The 25,057-nt window shown below is 36.6% G+C and overlaps 1 protein-coding gene and 1 long non-coding RNA gene across 19 annotated transcripts in view; both read right to left on the bottom strand.

The window, feature by feature from the left end:
• Nucleotides 1–215: 215 nt before the first annotated feature.
• LOC113625452 (uncharacterized) lies at nt 216–19,748 on the bottom strand. The gene is made up of 2 exons (XR_003434685.1): nt 10,448–19,748; nt 216–1,975 (listed from the first exon to the last, which is right to left on the bottom strand). It is a non-coding gene; the product is annotated as an uncharacterized LOC113625452 (long non-coding RNA).
• Nucleotides 19,749–20,113: 365 nt separating this feature from the next.
• RBM26 (RNA binding motif protein 26) overlaps nt 20,114–25,057 on the bottom strand; it is an 82,384-nt gene continuing 77,440 nt past the window's right edge. For 9 of the 18 annotated variants that reach the window (XM_027116030.1, XM_027116013.1, XM_027116022.1 and 6 more), the window contains 2 exons: nt 24,764–24,822; nt 20,114–21,027 (listed from right to left, as the gene is read on the bottom strand). Coding sequence is in view for 2 of the 18 variants with exons in the window: in XM_027116026.1 (XP_026971827.1) it covers nt 21,004–21,027 (24 nt within the window). In the remaining 16 variants the exon portion in view is untranslated. The remainder of the gene's footprint in view (nt 21,028–24,763; nt 24,823–25,057) is intronic. The other 9 variants (XM_027116029.1, XM_027116031.1, XM_027116032.1 and 6 more) reach the window with 6 other exon arrangements.

Here is a 25,057-nt window from a genome sequence, read left to right as displayed (position 1 = left end):
TTAAAAAAAAAAATTTAAGTTTATCATGTATGTGTTAAAGTGGTGAGCATTTCATACCATAATTTAACTCCTTTGAACTAAAATGGGATTAAACATTGTAAAGAGATTAGTGTGCATTCAAATTTTCACGTTAGATTTAACCACTCAGCATTTTAGGGGGTTGTAGCAAAAAGAAAGACCTTCTTTTCTTTAGGATAAGACTGTATAAAATTATACCGTTCAAATATTTCTTTAATCCATTTCATATGACCTACTAAAAATAAATCCCAAAGGAATACTGCAATAAATGATGTTGCATCCAACTTTTGCAAACCACAAACTGTCACTGTAATGTCACATTTCATTTTAACCCAATTTCAAGAATATAACCCTCCAATTCTTCAAGGTAATTTAAGCTGTATTCAACCCTAAAAGGTTTCAACTTTAGTTAATGCCCTCTTCTTTGTTGCTTGAACATCACATACCTAAAATATTAGAAACAAATTAATGCAGTAAAGCAATGAGAGGTATTGTTATAAATGAAAGAGACATTTTCTCGTGCGACTCCTGGAAAACAAGGTTTTTGACTTTATAGAGATACCATTATGTATTGTTTTAATGAGCATCAAGAAATTACCAACTTAATGCCTGTAAAAACAAGTTAAAGCCTCTTTATAACAAATATTGAACGAGACTGTACATAGTACACATACAAATTTTCAAAACACTCATACTACCTACCATTTAAACAGCTCATGTGATTGAGTATTGTGAGCAAAGGAATTTTATCCATTGTTTCTAATACAATTTCAAATGGAATCATTTGAAACCTTGATTAAAAATGTATACTGGTATGGCAGGTAAAGTATTACGGAACAGAAATATGCTTTTTAAGACCCATTATACAAGTTTTGTTATTTGAGGAACAGAAAGGAGCAAAATAACACATAGGTTTTAAAATAACATAAAGGTTTCTACAACGCCCATTCTTAATTTTCTCCTACCAAAAGGTTATATAAAGAAATAAAATTATCAAATGGAAGAACACACAGAGGCATCCATCAGCATTGTAAAAATCAATTTAAGAAGTGCAACTGCAGTTGTCTTTCCTGGGTTTTTAATTATGTGTTTGTTTGCCATGGTGGCCTAATTTAGTCAAGAAGATGAGCCAACATTAAAAGCTGGTAGGAGAGGTAAGTAATCCCCAGGGTGGGCTGCTTGTGCTCAAGAGTTTAAAAGCTACATGTACAGAGGCAGAAGCCAAGGCACATTTGAGAAGGGGGTCCACATGACAAACAGTGAAAGGCAAGCAAATCAAATTTTTCACAATTAGTTGAACAACAACTGTGACAGGTTTAGCGCTTAGCATTTTCATTTGTGTGCTCAAATTTGGTTATCTGTCCTCTTTTATGCAAATGCGATGTGACAGGAGAAGCTGGGAGCGCTGGAGCAGGCCAATCACTCACAACAGGGGCTAGGGCAGCTCGGCTGAGAGGCCGGGATTAAATGGACTGGATGCTGATGGATGAATGACAGGAAGCGCGCTGAAAGCCTCATGAACTGATTTAAAACTTCTAAGGGAGGATGCCAAGAATATAATAATGCTTTATGCCCTAGCCTAAACTGTCAAAAATAAAAAGATAAAAGAAGAATATAAATTGTACCAAATGAATATTATCAGCATTCATAATTTAACTAAACCCAACATGTTTATCCTACATTGGAAAATAGTTAAGATTGGAAAGCTGTGTTCTTGTACCACAGGCTTTAGGACTGAAGCAAAGTTTAAAATTTTTAAAGCGAAACACAATGGAAAGAAATCCGAGACATCGCAGCTTTTCTCTTAACAGGCTTCCATCTCCAAGGCAGAGGTCCTCTCTGTAGTTAATATAGTCAGTTCATCTTCAAGTGTGTCTCTGCAAAGAGGTTCAGGCTCAGGGTGGCACCTCCTTTGTGCTCAGAACCTTGGAGAACAATCACCAGCAACCAGGAGATTCTGAGGGACAATTTCCATGAATGTGAGGGTGTTTGACCTCTGTCCCAACCAGCACAAACAGTCTATGATTCTATGAAGCCAGAAGGGTTAAAAAACACTAGAGCTTGTTACCTAGTTTGCTTCGCTGAGGCTTTATAATTCTGTAGTCTCTAAAAGTTCTCAATAAAATGCTTTACAACACCAAATTTCTCAGAGGGTAGTGTCTGCTATCTGAAAACAGGAATATGAACTATTATCCTCAGCTCCTTTTAATATCTGATTTTACAATTTCTCTAATTATCACTACACACACACACACACACACACACACACACACACACACCTTTCTGGGAAGACATCACTGATCTTAGACAAAAAGACAGAAAACGGAGGACCTCCCTGGTGCCACAGTGGTTAAGAATCCGCCTGCAGGGGACATGGGTTCGATCCCTGGTCTGGGAAGATCCCACATGCCGCAGAGCAACTAAGCCTGTGCACCACAACTACTGAGCCTGCACTCTAGAGCCCACGTGCTGCAACTACTGAGCCAGCATGCCGCAACTACTGAAGCCCAGGTGCCTAGAGCCCATCCTCCGCAACAAGAGAAGCCATCGCAATGAGAAGCCTGCACACCACAATGAAGAGTAGCCCCCGCCCGCCACAGCTAGAGAAAGCCCGCGCACAGCAACGAAGACCCAATGCAGCCAAAAAAAAAAAAAAAAAGACAGAAAACACCCACACATATGTACTTTATGGCTAAATATATATATATATATATTTATTAAAATATATATATAAAGGGGCAATGTAATCTTAAATCTTTTTATAAAAAGGGAGGATACCAAACAATACTTTATGAAGAGATACAGAAAGTAAAGATAGTAACAAAGGCAAACCATGTTTAAATGAATTACATAGCATGTGTTACATAGACAAAGGATTAATCTCCAAAATTTACAAGCAGCTCATGCAGCTCAGTATCATAAAAACAAGCAACCCAATCCAAAAATGGGCAGAAGACCTAAATAGACATTTATCCAAAGAAGATACACAGATTGCCAACAAACAAATGAAAGGATGCTCAACATCACTAATCATTAGAAAATTGCAAATCAAAACTACAATGAGGTATTGCCTCACACCAGTCAGAATGGCCATCATCAAAAAATCTACAAACAATAAATGCTGGAGTGAGCATTTATTTGCCCTGTTGGTGAGAATGTAAATTGATACAGCCACTATGGAGAGCAGTATGGAGGTTCCTTAAAAAACTCAAGATAGAACTACCATATGATCCAGCAATCCCTCTACTGGACATATACCCTGAGAAAACCATAATTCAAAAGGAGACATGAACCACAATGTTCACTGCAGCTCTCTTTGCAATAGCCAGGACATGGAAGCAACCTAAGTGTCCATCAGATGAATGGATAATGAAGATGTGACACATATATAAAATGGGATATTACTCAGCCATAAAAACAAACAAAATTGAGTTATTTGTAGTGAGGTGGATGGACCTAGAGACTGTCATACGGAGTGAAGTAAGTCAGAAAGAGAAAAACAAATACCGTATGCTAACACGTAAATAGGGAACCTAAAAAAAAAGTGGTTCTGAAGAACCTAGGGGCAGGACAGGAATAAAGACGCAGCCTTGAGGACATGGGGACAGGGAAGAGGAAGCTGGGACGAAGTGAGAGACTGGCATGGACATATATACATGACCAAATGTAAAATAGATAGCTAGTGGGAAGCAGCCACATAGCACAGGGAGATCAGCTTGGTGCTTTGTGATCACCTAGAGGGGTGGGATAGGGAGGGTGGGAAGGAGACACAAGAGGGAGGAGATATGGGGATATATGTATATGTATAGCTGATTCACTTTGTTACAAAGCAGAAACACACCATCGTAAAGCAATTATACTCCAATAAAGATGTTAAAAAAAAAAGAAAACGCCCACATGTATGTACTTTATGGATATATATATATAGGGGCTATATATATATATATATATATATATATAAAATATATATATAAAGGGGCAATGTAATCTTAAATTCTTTTTATAAAAAGGGAGGATACCAAACAATACAATAAAGTAAAGATAGTAACAAAGGCAAACCATGTTTAAATGAGTTACATAGTACTCATATTCAAGTAAATAAATACACAAATGTTAAAATATACTTTGTTAAAGGCAACTGATACTATTAGCTAATAGACATCTTTGGCTCTGCAAGAAACTTTGACATAATTTGCTACCTTAGTCCATCTCTTAAAATCATCATTGCTTACCGCAGGATTAACTACTACAGAGAATGTCATAAAATTCAGAAAATACTAACTGGTACACACATGAATTTAATGAAAAATAAAAATAAAAATACTGATTCCTGTGCAAAATACTTGAGCCTACTATGCTAATGAGAAAGAAATCTTTAAACCTAACTTTACAAGGCTAGAATATTACAAATGTAAATGCTTGTTACTAAAACCCGTTTAAATTTTTTATAGAAGTAAAAATACATATACAGAAAAGTGCACAAATCATAAGTGTATATATCAATGACATTTAACAAAGTAAACACACCTGTGTAACCACCATTCAGATTAAAAAAAAAATGCAGCATTAACAATGCCGCATAAGCCCCCGATATGCCTCTTCTCAGTGATTAACCCCTTCAAATATAACCACTCTTCTGAATTTCGTCAGCATAGCTCGGTTTTGCCTGTTTTTGAAACTCATATAAATTGAATCTTACAAAGTCTACTTTTTGTGGTCTGGCTTCTTTTTTGGGGAGGTGGGAGTGCCTGACTACTTTACTCAATATTGTTTGTGGCATTTATCTGTGTTGTTGTGTAACAGTAGTTTATACTTTCTCACTGCATAGTATTCTGTTGTATGCACAGCATATTCTTACCGTTGGATTGCTGCTGGGAACATTCTTGTACATTTGCTTTGGTGCACATGTATTTTAATTTCTATGGAGTCTAATACCTAGAAGCAGGATTCCTGGGTCACTGGGTGTACACATATATTTGAATACGACTCTTCAGCTTTAGTAGATCCTGCCTAACAGTCTTCTAAAGCAGAACAAAGCCCTTTTTATATAGTAAGGAAATTTCACTATGTCCTATGAAATTTTCTTTTAGGTTACCAAAAAAAAAAAAAAAACCCAAGAAAAAGAAATTGACTAAAATTAAATACGCATGCCACACATGTAATTCTCAGCCAGAAAATAACGTGCCTGAGTTGAAATCTGAATGTTAATATTTGCTAACCCTGCCAATATCGTATATGACTTGCTGTGAAAAGAAAGAGTGGCAGTCCAAGCTGCAACTCTGATGTCGTCTGCTTAAGGAGTTCATTAAATGGACTGGAAAATGATCAGTTTGTTGAGTGACTTCCCAAAAGTGTGCTACGCAACTAAAGTTAGATATAGCTGCCCACAAATCCCAATTCTATGCTGCAGACACAGGACCCACTTTATTTCATTCAGAACATGAGCTACATTTTTTTTGTTTTTATTTTTGGCTGCACTGGGTCTTAGGTGCTGTGTGTGGGCTTTCTCTAGTTGCAGCGAGTGGGGGCGACTCTTCGTTGCTGTGGGTGGGCTTCTCATTGCAGTGGCTTCTCTTGTTGCGGAACACGGGCTCCAGGTGCACAGGCTCAGTAGTTGTAGCTCGAGGGATCTAGAGTGCAGGCTCAGTAGTTGTGGTGCACGGGCTTAGTTGCTCTGCGGCACGTGGGATCTTCCCGGACCAGGGATCGAACCCGTGTCCCTTGCACTGGCAGGTGGATTCTTAACCACTGCGCCACCAGGGAAGTCCATGAGCCACGTTTTTATTCATCTAACACATCTGATTTTATCCTTTTAAAACAACAAAAGACCTGTTGCACTTTCAATCTATAAATGTGCTTTTTCAGTGGGTAAATGGACAGAGTCCTCACAGTTCAGTGTCACAGCTCGTCTTGCACAGGAGAGGGCCTGGATAATACTATTAGCCAATCATTGCACGAGTAAGGCTCATCTGCTGCCCAAATGCGTACATGCAGCTTAAAAAGCAAATCCAATTGCTAACTCTACTTACCAGGCGTGCCAACACATAGTCACAACTCAGAGCATCAGCAACCAAACCCTCTGAGCAACATTTAAGTCTATTTCGGGGAAATTTACAGTCTGGTCCACTCTCACTTCTCCCCAACAGTTTTCAATAGCTCCAAGGGAGAGGGAGCTGAGATCTCGAACTACTACCTCTAAGGAAGCACCTGGTCTGAGAATTTCCCCACTTTACCCTGGAAACCATCACAGTCTACAGAGTAAATTTTTTCTATCGTTTTTTGCAAGTATTAAAAATGAAGGCTTTGGGCTTCCCTGGTGGCGCAGTGGTTGAGAGTACGCCTGCCAGTGGACAGGGGACATGAGTTCGTGCCCCGGTCCGGGAAGATCCAAAATGCCGCGGAGCGGCTGGACCCGTAAGCCATGGCCGCTGAGCCTGTGCGTCCGGAGCCTGTGCTCTGCAACGGGAGAGGCCACAGCAGTGAGGGGCCCGCGTACCGCAAAAAAAATAAAATAAAATAAAAAATGAAGGCTTCACCCACTAATACACAGTCAGCATGTCCCTCCATGGGTTCTACATAACCTTTCTTCTGGTGACTGAGTTCTCTTGTTCACCTGACTTTTGATGGTCATTCTCATAACTTAATACTTTATTTCACTGTCATATTCCAGCATGAGATACTGCTTCCATCTCTGTATTCCTGGAGATGCTAAGTCCTTTCCTGGGAGGCCCTTGGTTTAGGACAATCCCTTTCCAAATCCTTACACAAATTCCCTGATGAACCCCTTCAACCCCCAAGACACTTCTCATCCAGTGTGCCCTCTACCCTTCTCTCTGAGTCTCCAGTTTTGATCAGAATGGTTCTGTCATCTCTCCTTCCAAATTGTTCCCTGCGGTTGTCATCCAGAGATATTTAAACTTCCACCTAAATGCTTCATCCCTACTCTCCCAGGCAGCCCAAATTGCATTTTCAGGCCTACATGATTTGACAATATTTTCTTAAACAAGCAAGAATAATCACTAACAATTACAGTTCAATTTTCTAGACTCTAACTTAACCAAAAAAACCCCCCAAAATACAAATAATTTGTGGGAAGGAATTCTTTTTCAACAGTGCCAAAATACCTAAGCTACCCTGCTCCACCAGACAGATTTTTATTCGCCCTTTAACATTCAGCTCAGATGTCATCTTCTGTGTGGAACCTGCAGGAACTCCTTCAGAAAAAGTTGGTCATTTCATTTTTTAAGCTTCACAAAACCATTATAGCATTTAACATATTGTATTGGAATTACCTGCTAGGATGTCTGCCTTCCCCACTGGGCCATGAACTCTACAAGAGCAAAGGCTGTGTCTATTCATCTTTCTATCCCCCAATTCAATTCAATTCAGCAAATATTCAACACCCACACTGTGACAATTTCAAAGTTGGTACTTAATATTTCATGCGATAATGAAAGTGTGAAGGGAGATAAGTTTACATTATTTTAAAACGCTTTCAAAAAAGTTCTGGCAGAAACTTCCTTTTTTATTTCTACTTCCAAAAGGAAAAATTGTGTTTTTCCAAAATCCATGTTTAGGTCAGGAAACCTCAAGATTTGTTTTTCCAGTTTGCTTTATGTTTGTAAATTAAATTTAAATGATGAATAACTTGAATTATATGGCATAGCACAAGTGGCCTTGGAGGTAAGCTAGTCTAGGGAGACAGCTAGTATCTGGCACTTACATTGCCACTCTCCATATCCTGCACTCACAGCAGACAGCACTAATCGATCGTGGCACTCCTCATTAAGCCCAGACTCAGCCTTAGAGTTTTCAACTCAGCTCTTAACGGGCTACTTTCTGGAGTTGGTGGTCAGGATGTATCCTGCTTATTCCTAGTCTGATTCATTTTCTTTTATCACAGATAAGCAAAGTCAGGTCCAGAGAGGTTAAATGACTGCCTAGGTCACAGAGTTAATTAGTAGTAGAGCCTGAACTGGAATGGAACCCTGGTCACCAAAGGCTCTTTCCACTAGAATACACGTTTTATTGTTATAGTCAGTTAATAAAAATGAACACTTCATAGAACATGTTAGTTTTGCTCATTTTATGCACATGTGCATGTTATGTATGATACGTACTAGTTTAGAACCTTCACTTATTACTTCTTAGCCGATGGTGTTATTAGCAAACCAATGTATCATAAAGACTTCCTTGGGATGTTATATCAAGACAGTCTTCCCTTAAAGCCATAGAGGCATAATTTTTCAAAAACTGACTGCAGCTAGGTCTAGCTCTCTGAGACAAATATTCCATTTTTTAAGTCAAAAAGTGAGGTACCTCTAAAAGTTTCCATAAAAAGTTATAAAGCACAAAATGATGCAATGAAAAAGAAGCACTCATCAGTTTAACTGTTTGGTATCCTTCTTATAGCTTCTTAGCATATCAAAGATGTATTTGAAAAAAATAGCTATGAAAATTAGAATATAAGCAAGACTTGTCATCTATAATTCATTTAGTAATTTTCATTAACTTTCTCTGTATATTCACATTATCCTCTTCCATCCTGGTGTCACTGCCACCAGTACAAGCAGGTATCAGGTAGGATCCCAGAACTGTCTTAATAGTATTTTTAAACTGCTCAAATGCTGTGGTTATCCATCTTTATCACACACAAATGCTTATGCGTAAATGAATGTATGTAAAAGAAAACAAGAAATATATTAAGAAGTATGTGTAAGCCTGTTTTCGTTTCCAGAGCATAAGCTCAAAATTCTCCAAAGGCATAGATTTGTTTCCTCCCAGTGGGTCAGGAGGGGTATAACAAAGAAACAAAGAAAGTTGAAATGAATTAAAATCTCAGATTCCTTAGCCTCTTTTTCTTTGAGTACCATACTGAAAAATCCTCTCAAAGAATGAACACCCAGGATACCTCATTACCAGAAATAGAGAGGCAAATGAGAAAGGGTGTAAAGAAAAAGCAAACCCACAGCCTGAGAATAGATAAAAGGCGGCCAGCAAAGTTCTTGGACATGGAATCAAACAAAGGTTAGCCATTTGAGGATCAGAAATGAAATGAACTATTACCAAAAACAATGATAGCCTTTGGGAAAAAGTGTCTGATTTTTGTAGACCAAGAAAAAGTAGTTGTAACTGACCTCTGGTTGATATTTGGGCAAAAAGTGTCCATTTATTTCAATGCATGACTTACAAGTGCTGCAAACATATGACAGTGGCCCTGTGGACATGCCTCTTCAAAGATCTGAGGTGTCAAAGCAAGGCATTAGCAATCCTATTTTTCCAACAATCCCTGGGAGAAATGATGATGGCAGCTATGCTGTTATTTACCTACTGCCTCTCAGACTCAATCCAACCCCTCTATACTTGGCTTTGTAACGCTGGGTGTCTGCGAGCTACATTTCCCAGACTAACTGCCAATGGGAGGCACTACTGGGAGACTACCAGGGAAAGAAAGGAAGAAAAGAAGCTCCCACTTCCAGCTCTTGTGTGTATCCTTCCAGCATCTTTTATCACTTTCGGAATCAGCCGTGTATGAACTCCTCAGAAGTCCAAGCAGCCCCTGTGAGCCAGCCCCTCTTCCATGACAGTTAACTGTCCCCTTCTATTCTTCACTCTTGAGAGAGCAACGACCCTCTCCGCCACTTTAAAACTGCAGTAACTAGCACTTCATTACCCATTTTTGTAAACTGTTTCATGAGTCTATCACTGGGAGACAAGAAGGCAACACAACTACATGCTAATATACTGTGATAACTGATTTTTGAATCATGGCATTTGGGGACTGGCGCTATTTAAGTAAACTGTGGTAACGGAAATTTGTCCACATCTTTTAACCTTGAATAATTTTGGAATTCCTCACCAAACTCTCAAGCCAGTTTCCCCCAAGACACAGAGCTCATAGGGAGTACCTGAAGCAGCCTTAATTCCTTGCAATACAAAAAGCTCAGCTATCACTATTCCACAGGCTCCATGCCCCTTTAATTTAGGGCTCCAGGGTATTTAGAAGCAGCTGGAGTAAAGAAGGGGAAATACCGAGACTTTTCCCAGGATTCCCTACAACTAAACCAGAGCAGATGAGAAGGTAAATCCAATTCACCTTCCCAGATGAGGCACTGGGAGTGGATGATGGAACTATCCTGCATCCATTTTCATTGACCTTCCTCTGGGCCTTCCTTTCCCCCAGACAGGGAGCTCATAGGCGGTGTTTTCCAACCCCCAAGTCTTTATAAACAATTACTAATCCATTGAGTCATTGCTATGCCCCAAATAAATCCTTACTTTTTGCGGTTTCATCAGATTTTCTCAATAGTTCAGTGAGAAAGGTGCTGTTTTTAGCTCCACTTTCCATATGAGGAGACAGATCTTTACTCCAATCATTTGCTGGAGGTCACACAATTACTAAACCCAGGTGCTTCCTCTCTCTACTTACCTTACATTACTCATTTCTAGGAAGCAGTAGCAGGAGCCAAAGTTAACAACTCTTGCCCTGGGAAGATTTTCATTACTCCAGGCATCAAGACACAGCTTGAAAGAAATAAACAGTTCAGAGTTAAAAAAAAAAAAAAAAGAAAGAAAGAAAGAAAAGAAAAGAAAAACCCAAAATTTTCTTTTATTCCTGGAAAGCATAGACAAACACATTTTACTTACACAGGGTCTTTTTAATTCTGGTGCCAGGCTTTGTTATTTCATCTTTCTTCCCTTGGTATTTTCCCTCTCCTCACTACCCCTTCCTACACGTTTATTATTAATAATTTCCCTTCTCTCTTTTCCAGAAAAGTCCAGAGCAGCCTAATCCATTTGGATGCTTATTATGAGCAAAGTACTTACATTTTGTAATGGACAATTACAATATTCCAGTTGTGTTTAGATTTGTGGGGATTGGTTGCAAATGACAACCAGCATCCCCCAGCACCTGACACCTGCCTCAGTAATGACCAAAAGCACTATCAAAACTGATTTAAAATACAGAATTTGGCTAGTTCCATGCATTTCTCTCTGCCACATTCCACTTGGGCCTTGGCGACCACATTCTAGCATACTCTCATCACTCTTCTCACAACTGCTCTGTCATCCCTTTCCACGGTGTACCCTGAAACACCTTATCAATTATAAACAAATTCCCTTACATTCTTAATCTCTTCCTTCCATTGACTCTTTTCCTTCAGTCTATAAAATGAGCTCATGTTTCTGCCATTCTAAAAAGAATCAACCACCACCTTTCCTTTACCCAGCAAGCTACCACACTGAATTTTGCCTTCCACTTTGAGTTTCCTACATTGTCTCCACCTAGCATCCCAGTTACTCTTCGTTCCACATCAGCATGTCTTTTCCTTCCATTAAGCTACGTACAGACTTATGAATTGTCAATCCATCTTGACCTTACTTGACTTATTTGATTAAGTCCCCATTTGTGAAGTTCTCTCCTTCACTGGCTTTTGTGACATCACTTCAGTTTGGTCTTCTTCTAGCAACTTTTTTCATCTACTTCATGGTTACCTCCTCCTCCAGTCCTTGCAAATAATGGAGTTCACCATCCTGTCTTCCCTCTTTGAATGCTATGTGTCCTTCACTGGGAAATCTCATTCTTATATATGGTTCCCAGCCCTGTATCTGCATCCCAGATTTCTCTCCTGGGCTTCAGATAGCAGACATCTGCCCACAGGTTATTTCCATTTTGATATGCTACAGGCCCTGAAGCTCAACATGTCAGAAATGAATTCAACTTCTTTCCTTTTTTACAAGCCAGTTCCCAATCCCACAACCAGTCAGCTTTACTGCTCAGCCCAGAAACCTGGGGTTTCTCTGCCCTTGTTATGCTCACTGTCCTCCCTGCCTCCAATTCACCCTCCTTACCACTGCAAAAATGATCTTTCAAAACTGCAAATATAATCATTTAACACTACCCTGCCCTCATCCCTGTCTTCCTTTCATTCCATCACCTTCTTTCTTATAAACTTTCAAACCTTTCAGTGGCAACACCACAGTATGAAGTTCAAAGTTCTTACCATGCTCTAAACCTTCTTTTCAGACTCCTTCTATCCTTCTATTTTCCTTAAAACCCTTTACATTCTAATTACTTCATGCTTTTGCCACTCCTCTGACCGCTTATTTTCATTAATTGATATTTATGAAAACTACTTTTTCGCCTAAATATAAAAAAAGAGAGTAGAAAGGGCAAAAAAAGGATTCTGAGATAGCAAGATGTTTGTTTACCCACTGGCATGAGAGGTTTAGGGCAGGAAATAGAAGAGCTGTGTTCAAGAGAGACAGGCTCTGAGCAGATGCTATACACTGGATCCCAGGAACAAAGACTGACAGAGTTGGAGAAGGGTCATTGACTTTCTCACAGCTCAGTGCAGCTCTGGTGTCCTGGGTAGGGGAGAAGGACACTATGAGGGTTACCAGTAAAGCAGTGTTTTAACAGAGGCCACATAGTGATAGAGGCCTTCGTGAAGAGTCCAGATGATTCTGGTAAGGAAGAATGTGAGGGGACTAGTTAAGACTAGATATTTAGGAGATTCTCAGGTATAACTGAGAAAGATGGTAAAAGGGGGATGCTATACAGCAGTTACACAGGTGAGGGCTATGTAGCAAATGATATTCCTACTTGTAAAGAAAACTGAAGTCATTTGATGGGAACTCCTTTAATTCCATTACCAAACCTAAAATCATAATGAAATTTTCTTTCTCTCCTTGTCTCCAGTTAGTCCTCCAGTGGACGACTTGTATGTATTACTACCTAGGAGCAGTCCTTCTAATTGTGCTTTGGATCTCTTCTCATCCCATCTTTTGGGCACCGTAAACTATCATTATTGTCTACTCTGTCTTCTAATTGGGACTCCTTTCTGCAGTGATTTAAACATGATTAGGCCTCTGGCCTCCCTTTATCTCATCTGCCTTGCAAACTACTAATCTCTCTTCTACCCTTAAAAATCTTCTCAAAAAACTTGTCTATACTCTGTCTCCATATCCTTACCCTCATTTCACTCCTTAGCCTATACATTGTCTCCGATATCCATCATTAAAAAGCAAATAAGCAAAACAAAAAAAGACAAAAACACATTCCAGGGTTATCAATGACTTCCTTATCCTAAAATCCAATGGACATTTTCACATTTCATCTTACTTTACCTTGCAACATTTAAAACTGTTGATCATTTCCTTATAAAGCAAAGTGGGCTTTTTTTATTTTGGCCTCTATAACTCCCATTCCTGGGTTTTTTTCTACCTCTGTCATTGCCCCTTCTAATTTTCCTTTGCAGAATCTGTCCACATTATCTGGATTAAATGTAGAGTTCCTCACTCTATACTTGACCTCTAGGAATTTCATGCTGACAGATTAAGATTTCTGTAATAAGTAATTCTCAAATTGTGTATCTCTGCCTTGTAGCCACACTGGGTTTCTCTCATTCTTCAAATGCACATCTGGTCCCTCTATAGTACTTCTGTACAAAACTGTTCACTCCCTCAAGAATATGCTCCCCCATAGTAGACTGCTTAGCTCTCATCTCAAATGAAAGATCACTTGTTACGGGAAGCCTTTCCTAAGTCAGATCCATTTGCTTTATACTTTCATGAAACTCTGTTCCTTCAGAGCATTTAAAATTTTGCTTTTGTTCTGTTTCCTTCCCCTTTTGGATGATTTCAACCCTCCTGAACTATGGTAAAGGACAGGAAGAGTGAGATAAGAATCAATTGTTTTACTCCTCACCCACCTTTTCATAGGTAGGTGAGCTGTGCCATTTCTCAGTCTGAAGTCCCTTTCAGGCAGCAATGCTGATGGGAAGAATTAACATGCAACATATATATAGAACTACTTCATTTACTGGCACTGGCTGTGGTGTAACCAGTGAGAGAAATAAGTCTGCAGTAATTCCAAAAGTTCTCAAGTGTGCAAACTCAATTCATTGCTTTTATACACCTCAAATACTTGTTCTCAAGACCTTTTTCTTTTCTTTTGGCTGCGCCACACGGCATGCGGGATCTTAGTTCCCCGACCAGGGGACCTGTGCCCCCTGCAATGGAAGTGCGGAGTCCTAACCATTGGACCACCAGGGAATTCCCAAAACCTCATTCTTTATGGGGGGCACACATCCAAGGCATTTCCCTAGATTGCACCCTAAAATGGGACTAGTTAGATGTTATTCTGCCTTTATTGTTTTTAAAATTAAACTTTTGATTTCGAGATAATTAAAATTCACATGCAGCTATAAGAAATAACACAGAGGTCCCATTACCCTTTACCAAATTTCTGCTAATCCAATGGTAGTATCTTGCAAAACTATAGTACAATTATCACAACCAGTATGCTTACATTGATAGATGAGAACAGTTTCCATCACCATAAGGATCCCTCGTTTCCCTTTCACAGCCACATCTGCTTTCCTCCTACCGCCACCACCTCCATAATCCCTGGCAACTACTAGTCTGTTCATCTCTATAATTTTGTCATTTCAAGAATACTATATAAATGGAATTCACACAGTAGCTTTTTGGGGCTGGCTTATTTCATTCAGTGTAATCTCTGGAGATTCATCCCGGAGTGGCATGTATCAATAGTTTTTTTTTTTTTTACTGCTGAGTAGTATTTTCATGGAACGGATGTTATCCGTAACCATTCACCCATTGAATGCTGTGGATTATTTCCAGTTTTTTACTATTATGAATAAAGCTTCTATGAGAACGTGTACAGGTATTTGCGTGAAAATAAGTTAAATGCCCAGGAGTATAACTGCTAGTTCATATGATAGTTGTATGTTGGGCTATTTAAGAAACTGCCACACTGTTTTCCAGAGTTGCTATCCAATTCTCACCAGCAATGTACTGGGTATTTGTGACCCAGTTTCTCTGCATCCTTGACAGCGTTTAGTGTTGTCACTGTTTTACTTTGGCCATTCTGATAGGTATGTAGTGATGTCACATTGTGGTTTTAATTTTCTCATTTCCCTAATGGCAAAGAATGTTGAGTATCTTTTCACAAGCTTATTTGTCATCTGAATGTCATCTTTGAGGAAATGTCTCTATGTCTTTTGCCTATATTCTAATTGGATTGCTGGCTTTTTTATTGTTTTGCTTTGAGTTAATGATACAATCTAGATACCAATCCTGACACATAATAGAAATGTGGTTTGCAAGTACTTTCTTCCACTTTGTAGCTTATCTCTTTGTCCTTTTAACAGATTCTTTCACAGAGCAGAAGTTTTAAATTTTGATGAAGTTCAATCTATCATACTTCTATGGATTAAGCTTTTGGTATCTAGTCTTAAGAACTTTTTTGCCTAGCCCTAGGTTCCAAAGATTTTTCCAGATGCTTTGTTCTTCCTAAAAGTTATAGCTTTATATTTAAGTCCATGATCCATTTTGAGTTGAGTAAGGTGTGAGATTTAGGTCAGGGTTCATTTTGTTTTTGCCGAGGGATGACCAATCGTTCCAGGACTGTTTGTTGAAAAGGCAATTATTTCCTCCATTCAACTGTTTTTGCACCTTGTTAAAAATCAGTTGGGCACACTCATGTGGGTCTACTTCTGTGATCTCTATATGTCTATCCCTCCCATCAAGAACACAGTCCTGATTACTATAGTTATAAGTCTTGAAATTGGATAATTTCACCCACTTGATTCTTCTTTTAAAAAAATCATTTTAGTTATTCTAGTTCTTTTTTGGCCTTTCCATATAAATTCTTGTATGATCTTGTATCTACCAAAAAGAAAATTACTTATGTCAAACCTGTGTATCAGTCTGGGGAGAAGTGACACACTTACTACATTGGGTTCTCCGACCCATGAGTCTCTCCATTTACTTAGGTCTCCTTTTCTTTTTTTTTTAATCAGCATTTTGTAGTTTTCAGCATACAAGTCCTGTACACAGCTTTTTAGATTTACACACAAGTATGTCACTTTTTCGCTTATTATAATTGGCACTGTATTTTTAATTTCAGCCTCCAGGTGTTCAGAGCTAGTATATAGAAATGCAATTGATTTTTCTAAGTTTATAGTTTGCAGTATGCCATAGTTGGGACTGCACACAGGAAGGCCCTAATTGTTCACATTTGGAATGTTCCCAGGTCCAAGTGGGTAAGGGCAGTCACAGGTAGGTTACATACATAGCACAGTAAAAATCTTGGGACATTGAGTCTGGACATTAGGTCTGAGTGGCGTGGCTTATGGCTTTATGTGATAAGTTGTGCTGAGGTGCTCTTGTGGCAGATAAGAGGGAGTTATTGGGGTGGGGGGCAATGTAACTCGCTCAGGTTGCTATCATCATCCCTTCCTTAAGTGGATCCCCATGAGAAACACAAGCAGGACCTTGAATAGATGTGCCCTGGATACATGTTTTTCTATGAAATTTTCATGTCTTTTGATGCTCCATAAAGCTTATCAGTCGAGGAGAAAAATAAAAATAAAAAGTACTACTTGCTTCCAGGCTGCTTCAGTCAGAATTTTCACAAATGCAGGACTAAATCTATAATCCATCCTCCTCTTCCCATCCTTGGCACCTTATATGGCTCTATTCTTTTGTGAGCACTCCCAATCTGGGGATTCTCTCTTTTTTCACTGGAAACCTTGACAAAACAAAATTTTAACGACCTACTCCTTTTAGGTTGACCAAAAAATGGTTGGTTAGGATATTACATTAGTATATGCAGTTTTCATCCATTTAATATTATAAATATGATGTATGTGAGGGCTGTCATGACTAATAATCAGCTCAGTATTCAATATTTTTGTCAAAGAGTTACCTGTTTGGTTTCTATGTAAATTCTTACCTCATTCAGACATGACAATTGTTAAATGCCAGAGATCTTCCTTTTTATCATCATTCTTTAATTTCTGTTAACTCTGAATATCAACTTGATAAGAAAAAAAATATGAAGTTGGCATATTATCCAGTTATTTATCCCCCAAAAAACCCTAAACAACAACAAATACTGCATTAAACTTAGTACAAATTTGAAAGCTATCCAACTCCAAACTTGCAGACGGCTATAACTTCTAAGTATTTCTTCCTAACACTGACTTCTAATAAAAAATACAGGATTGTCTACGAAGTTTTAAATCACAGATGTTATTTTTTTTAAATAATGGGTTGGTAATGTCCCTGAAAATTCTGATTTAAATGAGATCTTAGGGACAAATGTCATTTTAAGATTAAAACACGGTTCAAAATGTGAAAGACTTTAAAGGCTTACATTTTTGTGTGTAATTTGTACTATATATAGGTATATATCTATATATATAATTCTTTTTAATAATTTTACCAAGTATCATTATTTATTAACCAAAGTCCTCTATTTTAAGCCAGAGACTTCTACTATTTCATAACCAGATCTCTTTAACTAGATTTTTATCAAAACTTATATACTGAGATGATAATGTATTTTCTTGTAGAAGCAGTGGAAGACAGGTTATTACCAAACTTATTTAACCCAAGTTATAGATGATGGAAGGGATATCTGCAATGAAAAACAAACACAAAAAACAAATATTGCAATATTTATCATTCAATAAAAATAAGTATGAAATGAACATGCTGAATGCTGGAAAAGTATATCAAATTAGATCAGGAGAAGAAATGTTCAGATGAAAACTGAAAATTATGGAGGGAAGTTCCAAAAACTTTCATTGGCCTTGGAAGTTGACAGTATAAGCACTTTATGTTTCTACTTGTGCAGTGCCCAAGGGCTGCAAGTTTTCCTTTCTATTCTATGTTACTATAATTGATGCAAAATGCAAGACAATTTTAAAAAGTTAACAACTGCTTTTAGTAAGACTATTTTATTTTAAAATTTTTCAAAATATAAAAATAATAAACATTATGGATATTTAACAAACAAAACATAATTCAACTATAAATAATAAAAATGTTGACAACCTCACATAAACACGTAATACTATAAACATTCTAAGCATACAAGAGTAGTTTTCTAGTTCAAGTTTTACCATTTTCAGTTCAAGTTTTATTATCACTTTAGAAAATAAACAAAAAAAGCTGCTACAGCTTAACCAATTACTTTCGCTCCACTCAAAGAGCAGGGAATTTTTCCCCCATGCCAACACACACTCGTGAAATGGGATACTTATGGGCACAGGTATTAAAAACTGGAACAATCCAGTCTCCAGACAAGAAAGAACTCCTTTGGTGTTTTTCGGTTCAACAATCCACAGAAATTGAGTTAGACTAAACCACTATTAAAGGAAATCTTGTGCCAGACATGTTGTGAAGTAACATCATACCCAAAACAGGTTCAGGATTCTGAGAATCAAAAGTAAACATCTATGAATGCTTTGCTGATACTTAAAAATTGTATCTTAAGAACATTCACTAAGGTGCTGGAATGAAGTCTTGCAGATGTAGAAAACAATCTGCACATCAACACAAAACTTGTACAATGTAAATAATACATCTCTTTAGAACTTATCAAATGTTCTATAAATATTTAAGAATTACCCTGCCTCCTGTTGAGTAAAAGACAGATGGGAATTTAAAGCAGAACAGGATTACACCATATTTTAGGACTAGAAAAGTTTTCCATTTGAAATGTGGGAAAACTGAGCCATGCTGAATGTATCATTTTCTTTATTCTAGTCATATTAACACACCACTCCTTTTATCAAAAGAGCTAATGAAAAACTGAAGAAACTATTTTCTTTTGGGGAAGCTGGACACAAATTAGTATAATGTCATTCTCCATCTTATCTTTAAATTATGGGATGTTTCTAATTGGCTGGGCTCTTTACCCGACTCACCGCAGACCACTTTTATAATTATGCTGCTAGATTAGATTAAGTTATAAGCAATCATAGATTTAAGCCTAGCAAAGTCTAGATAACAGGTTGAAAATGATATTGAAAGGTTTTGTAGCACCAATGACTTTTTCCTAAGACACTTGAGGGGCTGCATCACTTTAAAGTATTATTTATCTTGTAAACAAGACCAAAAATATTCAATTGATCTGTATTTTGAGCACAAATATTTATAAACTCTATTAAAAAAAAACAAATATAGCATGACTAGGGCAGCTGATAGTGTAAAATCTAAGTATATTGAAAAATATAAAGATATATAAAAGGCTTCCATAATGCAATCATGCAGAGGTAAACTGCTTCACTCAATTACACAAAAGTGATTCTGTACAGTTATCTACACATAGCTCCGTAAGAATCCTCTTCAGGAAAATGAAATAATGAAAATCCCTATTTTTAATTAATAAACATATGGGAACTCATATATGTACCTGACCTACCAGATCTCACAGCAATTTTCAGAAAGTACAATGATCTCAATGAGAATTAAATCATCTCGACTTCTGATTCCCAATGGCATGTTCAATTTAGTTTGTTTTTAATTTAAAAGCAAGGGGGGGGGGAGGAAGATGACAAAATAAAATTGAGAGCGGTGGGATATGATCCACATCTATTAACCAACCAAAACTGTTAACAGTAAGTATGGTCCCTTCAGAGAATGTTTTTTGGGTTTTTAGCCCAGCAGGTTAGAACTATTCTATTACACAGGCAGAGAATCTTTCCTTAAAAAGAAAAAACTACTGAACTAATCTGGGAAAATATTTGTGAACTCCCAGCAACTATATGTTTGTTCATAAATGTGAACTAAAAGAGAAGTCCAATTTTTAAAATGCCCTGTAGGCTATAAGGTCATAATTATGTTAACAAGACCTTCCTTTAAACCAAGCCTACATTAACCATGCTGTCTCCAACTAACGTGGATCAAAATAGATCCACGTTAGTTGGATCTATTACATTAGATGAAAACTTACATTACGTCTGACGGGTTCATTCTTTTTTTCATGAAGACAAATGCAATGCATACTCAAGAAAAAGTGCTTGCAGAATAGTTAACTTTGCACAAAAAGGTGAAAATATGAGCATGGCTGAATGAAACTAAAAAAAAAAACACAAAAAACAAGGGAGAAAAGAATCAAGTATAATTTGGACTTTTCTAAAGGAGTTGCTATCAAGTGTAACTTCCGACTTCTCAAATGCTAATGAGAATCTATGAAGGAATACTAAGAAATTAGTTTTCTGAAAACTTTATGGTGCCCATTATAAAGAGGGTATTTTGAATATTTAGAATAAAATTTAATCACACTCTTTATAAATAATTCCAAGCCATATTGCTTATAAATAAATGATACGGACATACACCTTTTAAGGCAGGGAAACTATAGTTTTAACAATGCTAGACACACAACACTATTTCCCCTTGCTTTTAAAATTGTCTTTGATATCTTGGTTGCAACTGAGGAAAATAAGGAAAAACTGTGTAAATTAGACATTTAATAGATATTTCTCAATATCTACAATCCACAGATCATTTTATACTACTTTAAAAGAAAGAAACTTATTTTCCTTGTTTACTTTGAAGAGTTAAGAGTTTTTTAAAAATTATTTGGGTAAGTGGCCTTGGCAGTGACTTCAATAAGTATATTTAGAAGAAACAGGCAAGTTATCACCATGTGAAAAAAGTATTTTACTAATTGTTCAAAATTGTTTTAAGTGACTATCCTAACTCCAGAAATGTATCCTAAAAACCCAGGAAAATTAAAGCCAAACCAAGGTTTAACTTTTTAATCATTTTCATCATTCTAAGTTGTTCATGCTAATGAACATAGTATCATGGCTTTACAGACTTCCTAGACACAATTTCAATTTGGCTGAGACTGAAAACTTATCTCAGGTTAGGAAAACCAAGAGGATTTTCTTTTTTTTCCTTCTTAGACTGTTTAAAAATAAATGGCTATAAAGGGGAGAAAACATTTAAGAATAAGGTCAGACAAAGCACACAATCAGATTTACTTCTGGACTCAGATGTACCCTAAAAGAACTGTAAAGATAAAATGCTAATTATGGTACATGTAAACATCTATTCAAAATGATAAAGGGCAAACATAAAACGATAGTATCATATTATTATAACAGTCGTCTCCAGACAGGAACAGGTCTTGCTGTTGTAGTCACAAAGCTAAATTCAGGCAATGATGATCTCTCTCTGCTGGAAAAAGAGAAGACTATTAAAAAAAACTGTGAAAACAGTAAATAAATCTAAAAACTGAATCATACCATACACTGAACTCTAATTTTTTTTAACATTAAATAAAATCTGAGAAAGGAATCAAAATGAAAGTTCCAGACAAATTTCACAAAGATCAGCCTTGGGTTAAAATGATTTAACAAAACTTCTCTGCATCATGCTTCACTGAAACATTAAGCTGCAAAGATCACAGCTCTGCAACATGGTTACGATCTAAAATTTCTGATTAGGAAATGTCATAACTGACCACATAGTAAATTTTTATCAGTGTGGGTTGGCAAAGTAGTAATTTTAAGAAATCACGAACAAATTCCAAAATATTGATATAAAATAAAAGCAAGAACAATTGTCTTAAGTTTCCCAAGGACTTCATTTCCTTAAACTCCATGTGATAACCATTTCATTCTTCAATCACACTATATGACATAAAATACTATACTAAGCATAATGATTAACAACAAAAGTAAATAAAAAGGAACATATCAAAATGAGACACTGCTTCGTATACAAAGGAAGACTAACTTGGATGATTGGGAAGATGAGAGGATGGATGAAGTAAAGTGACAGGGAGGGAGGGATGAGGAAGAAGCAAATATAATAAATTGATACAAAAAAGTAAAATAAAAATGCTTTTAATTATACTAAGTAATGAGTACATAATACTGATAAACTGTAAGAAAGTTATTAACCAAATTAGGAATTTTTCTACTGAACAAGTATGAAATTTTTCTTTGAACAAGTTTTCATTAGAAATTACTGAGTATGTCAGTCATGTTCACCAAGGTTTCTTCCTTTCTTAGGTCTTTTAGATAGCTATTTTGGAAGATAATCTGCTGTCATCTGATAGGTATACAATGATCAGAGAGAAAAAATCTACTCTTCTCTAAAAGCCTGTATGCTGTATACATACCTCGGAGCAACTAGCCAGTTCAAGAAGTTAACAAGAACAAGGTAGTTCCTGAGATCTGGGAAAAGGAAATTTTCTTTCTGCCTTACAGATACTGTATGCTGACAATTTATTCCTAGATTACATTTCTGCTTTAATTATATGGTTTTGGAAGAATGAGAAAAGCCCTGCAAAAGACCAAAAGGTGAACTAACCTAATAAGCCAGAATTTTATGCAGGACATTTTTGTTTTAAAAGGCTAAAAGACTTCTTGTAAGGGAAGAAAAAAGAAAATCTTACAAATATTTACATAAATTCTGGAAGGACTAAAACTGATTTTCTATAATTAGTTCACACTATAGGTAAGGGGAAAAAAGAAAGAAAATATAGACTGATAAAGTTTGTATAATATTCTACAATAGCCATTGATATTTCAACATACCAAACAAGCAACTGTTTGCCTTCTTTTTGTAACCCTTAGAGCCAGTGATTAGTGTTCCAAGTAAGACTGAAAATACAGTCCCCATAAAACAGTTCTAGTAACAAGAAATTTCCTTCAATTAAGCTCAGCCATACTTTCTACAGGCAATCAGCTAAAACAGTGAAGTCTTATCTTTATAGTAAACTACTGTTTGATACATTTGATTATATTACAAAATAAAACAAGAGCTATGGAATACTCTCCCATTCATGCAACATGATTTCATTAAATGCTTGAGTACTGGTTAAATACTAAAATTAATTTTTAAATGTTACAATTATCCAATAACAGTTAAAGCAACACTGCTTACGTAGAGACATAAAATATTGAGTGAAGTATGTAAAATGACAACTCAACCATCCCTTGAGGTAATCCTAATCAATCTTTTAAACCAATGATACATAATTTCCTTCAATTTTTTCCTGGAAAAAGTAGCTACCTACGTCTCAATCCCTTTTTCACTCCCACCTCAGCCCAGATCTATACTACAGCAAAGAACTTGTTAGAACTGCAAAATTTAAAAGCGTGTATCAAGTTTTAGGTAGCATACTGTAATAAGAAAGAGTTTTAAACTTTAAGTTTGGAAGTGAAAGGAAAGTTACAAGCAAGAAGAAAAAGTGTGAATACAGAAGTTAATCTACACTTCCCAGGTTAAAAGGAATTTGGGTAGCAAAGGCAAACATTTGGGAACACTATATACAAAACTGTACCAAGACACACTGTATGAATTATCATAACCAAATCTAAGTTGTTTCCACTGATAAGATGATAGAAACAGCAACAGCAACAACAGGTAGGGAGAATTGATATAGATATGTTAAATTGTTTTAGATCAAACACTAACATACTACCAGGGAAACTAAAGACGTGGAACGGACCTCAGAGATCATCTAGTCCAACCCCTTTCATTTTACAGACAAGGAAACAACCCTGGATAAGTTAAGAGACTTGTCTAAGGCCAGAGAGTCAAATCACAGAGCTAGGGACCAAAAGCTAAATCTCTTAACCCTTGTCCAGTACTCTACACTAGCTCATCTTTGGATATAAAAAATTAACCGGGATGGACTAGATTAGTGGCTCTTGACATTTCTATTCTTACACACTGATAGAAACCAAAAGGCGATTTTACTCCTGAATGGACAACATTTAAAACTCCAAAATTTTAATAGCCTACTAATTGTTATGGAAATTCCACTAAGACTACTTGTATATTCCTCCATCAGTATTTGTAACCCCCACTGGTGCAATACTTAACAGTATCAATTGTTTACTAAGACGGTCCCAATGACTGAGAAGACCTTCAAGAGAGATTTTTAGAAAATTGATAAGAATTAACAAGGGAGGTAATTGTCACTCCATTGTTGGAGATTTAAATATGCATTCATCCATTAATTCATCCAACAAACAACTGAATGCCCACTATGAGCCAGGCTTTATGATAATCACTAGAGATAAAAAGATGAATAAGACATGGTCCCCTTCCTAGAGGAGCTTGTAATCTAGTGGGGAAGACAGACATATAAACCAGATAAATTATATTACAACATAAGTACTGTAACAGAGATATGAACAAAGTGCTGTGTTAAAAGGGATGGTTAAGGTATGAACTGGCTAATGACCAAGAAGTCTACTAATTTTGTGTAACAACTACCACATTTATTGTGAACACAATCTCATGCCCAATCAATAATTAGGAAGGAGGTAGCAATGTAGAGGTTTAAAAAAAAGTTGGCACTGAAATCAGAATGCCTGCAATTCAAATTTAGTCCTTCTACTTACTAGCTGTCACTTTGGGCAAGTCATTTCATCTCTATTAGCCTAAGTTTCCTTATCTGTAAAATGGGAATTAACAACTACTTCAAAGGGATATTTTAAGTTTTAAATGAGAACACATGAAAGTACATGTAGAGTACTAGTATTTATAAACATATGCATTAATTTGAAAAAATCCAATAGCAATTTCATACTACGTAATATTTATAATTAAAATCATATTAATGATAATAAAAATATAATTATGGACCTAATGATTGTTGCTAATATTTAATCCCCATACTGCAGGACCCGATCAAAACATACTTGTCTTCTGATTCATTCAAAGCAACATGGTGTAAAACCTTTTAATTTTAGGTTACTACAGAATTTAAGATTAGGGAAAGTGATTAGCTATTTATGGGTTTAAGTAAATAGTATGTGATTTCAGTTACATTATAAGGGAATTTTACAATAATTGCAAAACATCATGCTAAAATTTACTAATCATATTATAAAGCCAAAAATCAGCATGGAGATTTAACTGGCCTTTGCAAGATTTTCTTTCTTTATAATACCTGTTTGGTGTAAAGAGAAGAAACGTGAGCCTCTGCCAATTTGGCATCTTTCACGACTACTAAAAAGAAAAGAAAACAAACTTACCTAATGAATCAGAATAGCACATAGTCAACATACAAGAGACTACATCAAAATATATCACAGCTCTAAGTAGAGTAAAGAAGTTTCAAGTAAAGTCACTATTTTGACAAAAGAAATCTGATAGTGAAATTTTAAATATAAACATGTGCATCAACTGCAAGCCAAAACATTCCTATGAAATATAATACCATCAAGAATATATATACAACTTT

This window comes from Aethalodelphis obliquidens, unplaced genomic scaffold (genome assembly GCF_003676395.1).
Source record: "Aethalodelphis obliquidens isolate GAN/ISIS:26980383/991018 unplaced genomic scaffold, ASM367639v1 scaffold15, whole genome shotgun sequence".
Classification (NCBI taxonomy): domain Eukaryota; kingdom Metazoa; phylum Chordata; class Mammalia; order Artiodactyla; family Delphinidae; genus Aethalodelphis; species Aethalodelphis obliquidens.
Note: the sequence above shows the minus strand (reverse complement) of the source record. Positions and strands in the feature narration are given on the sequence as shown.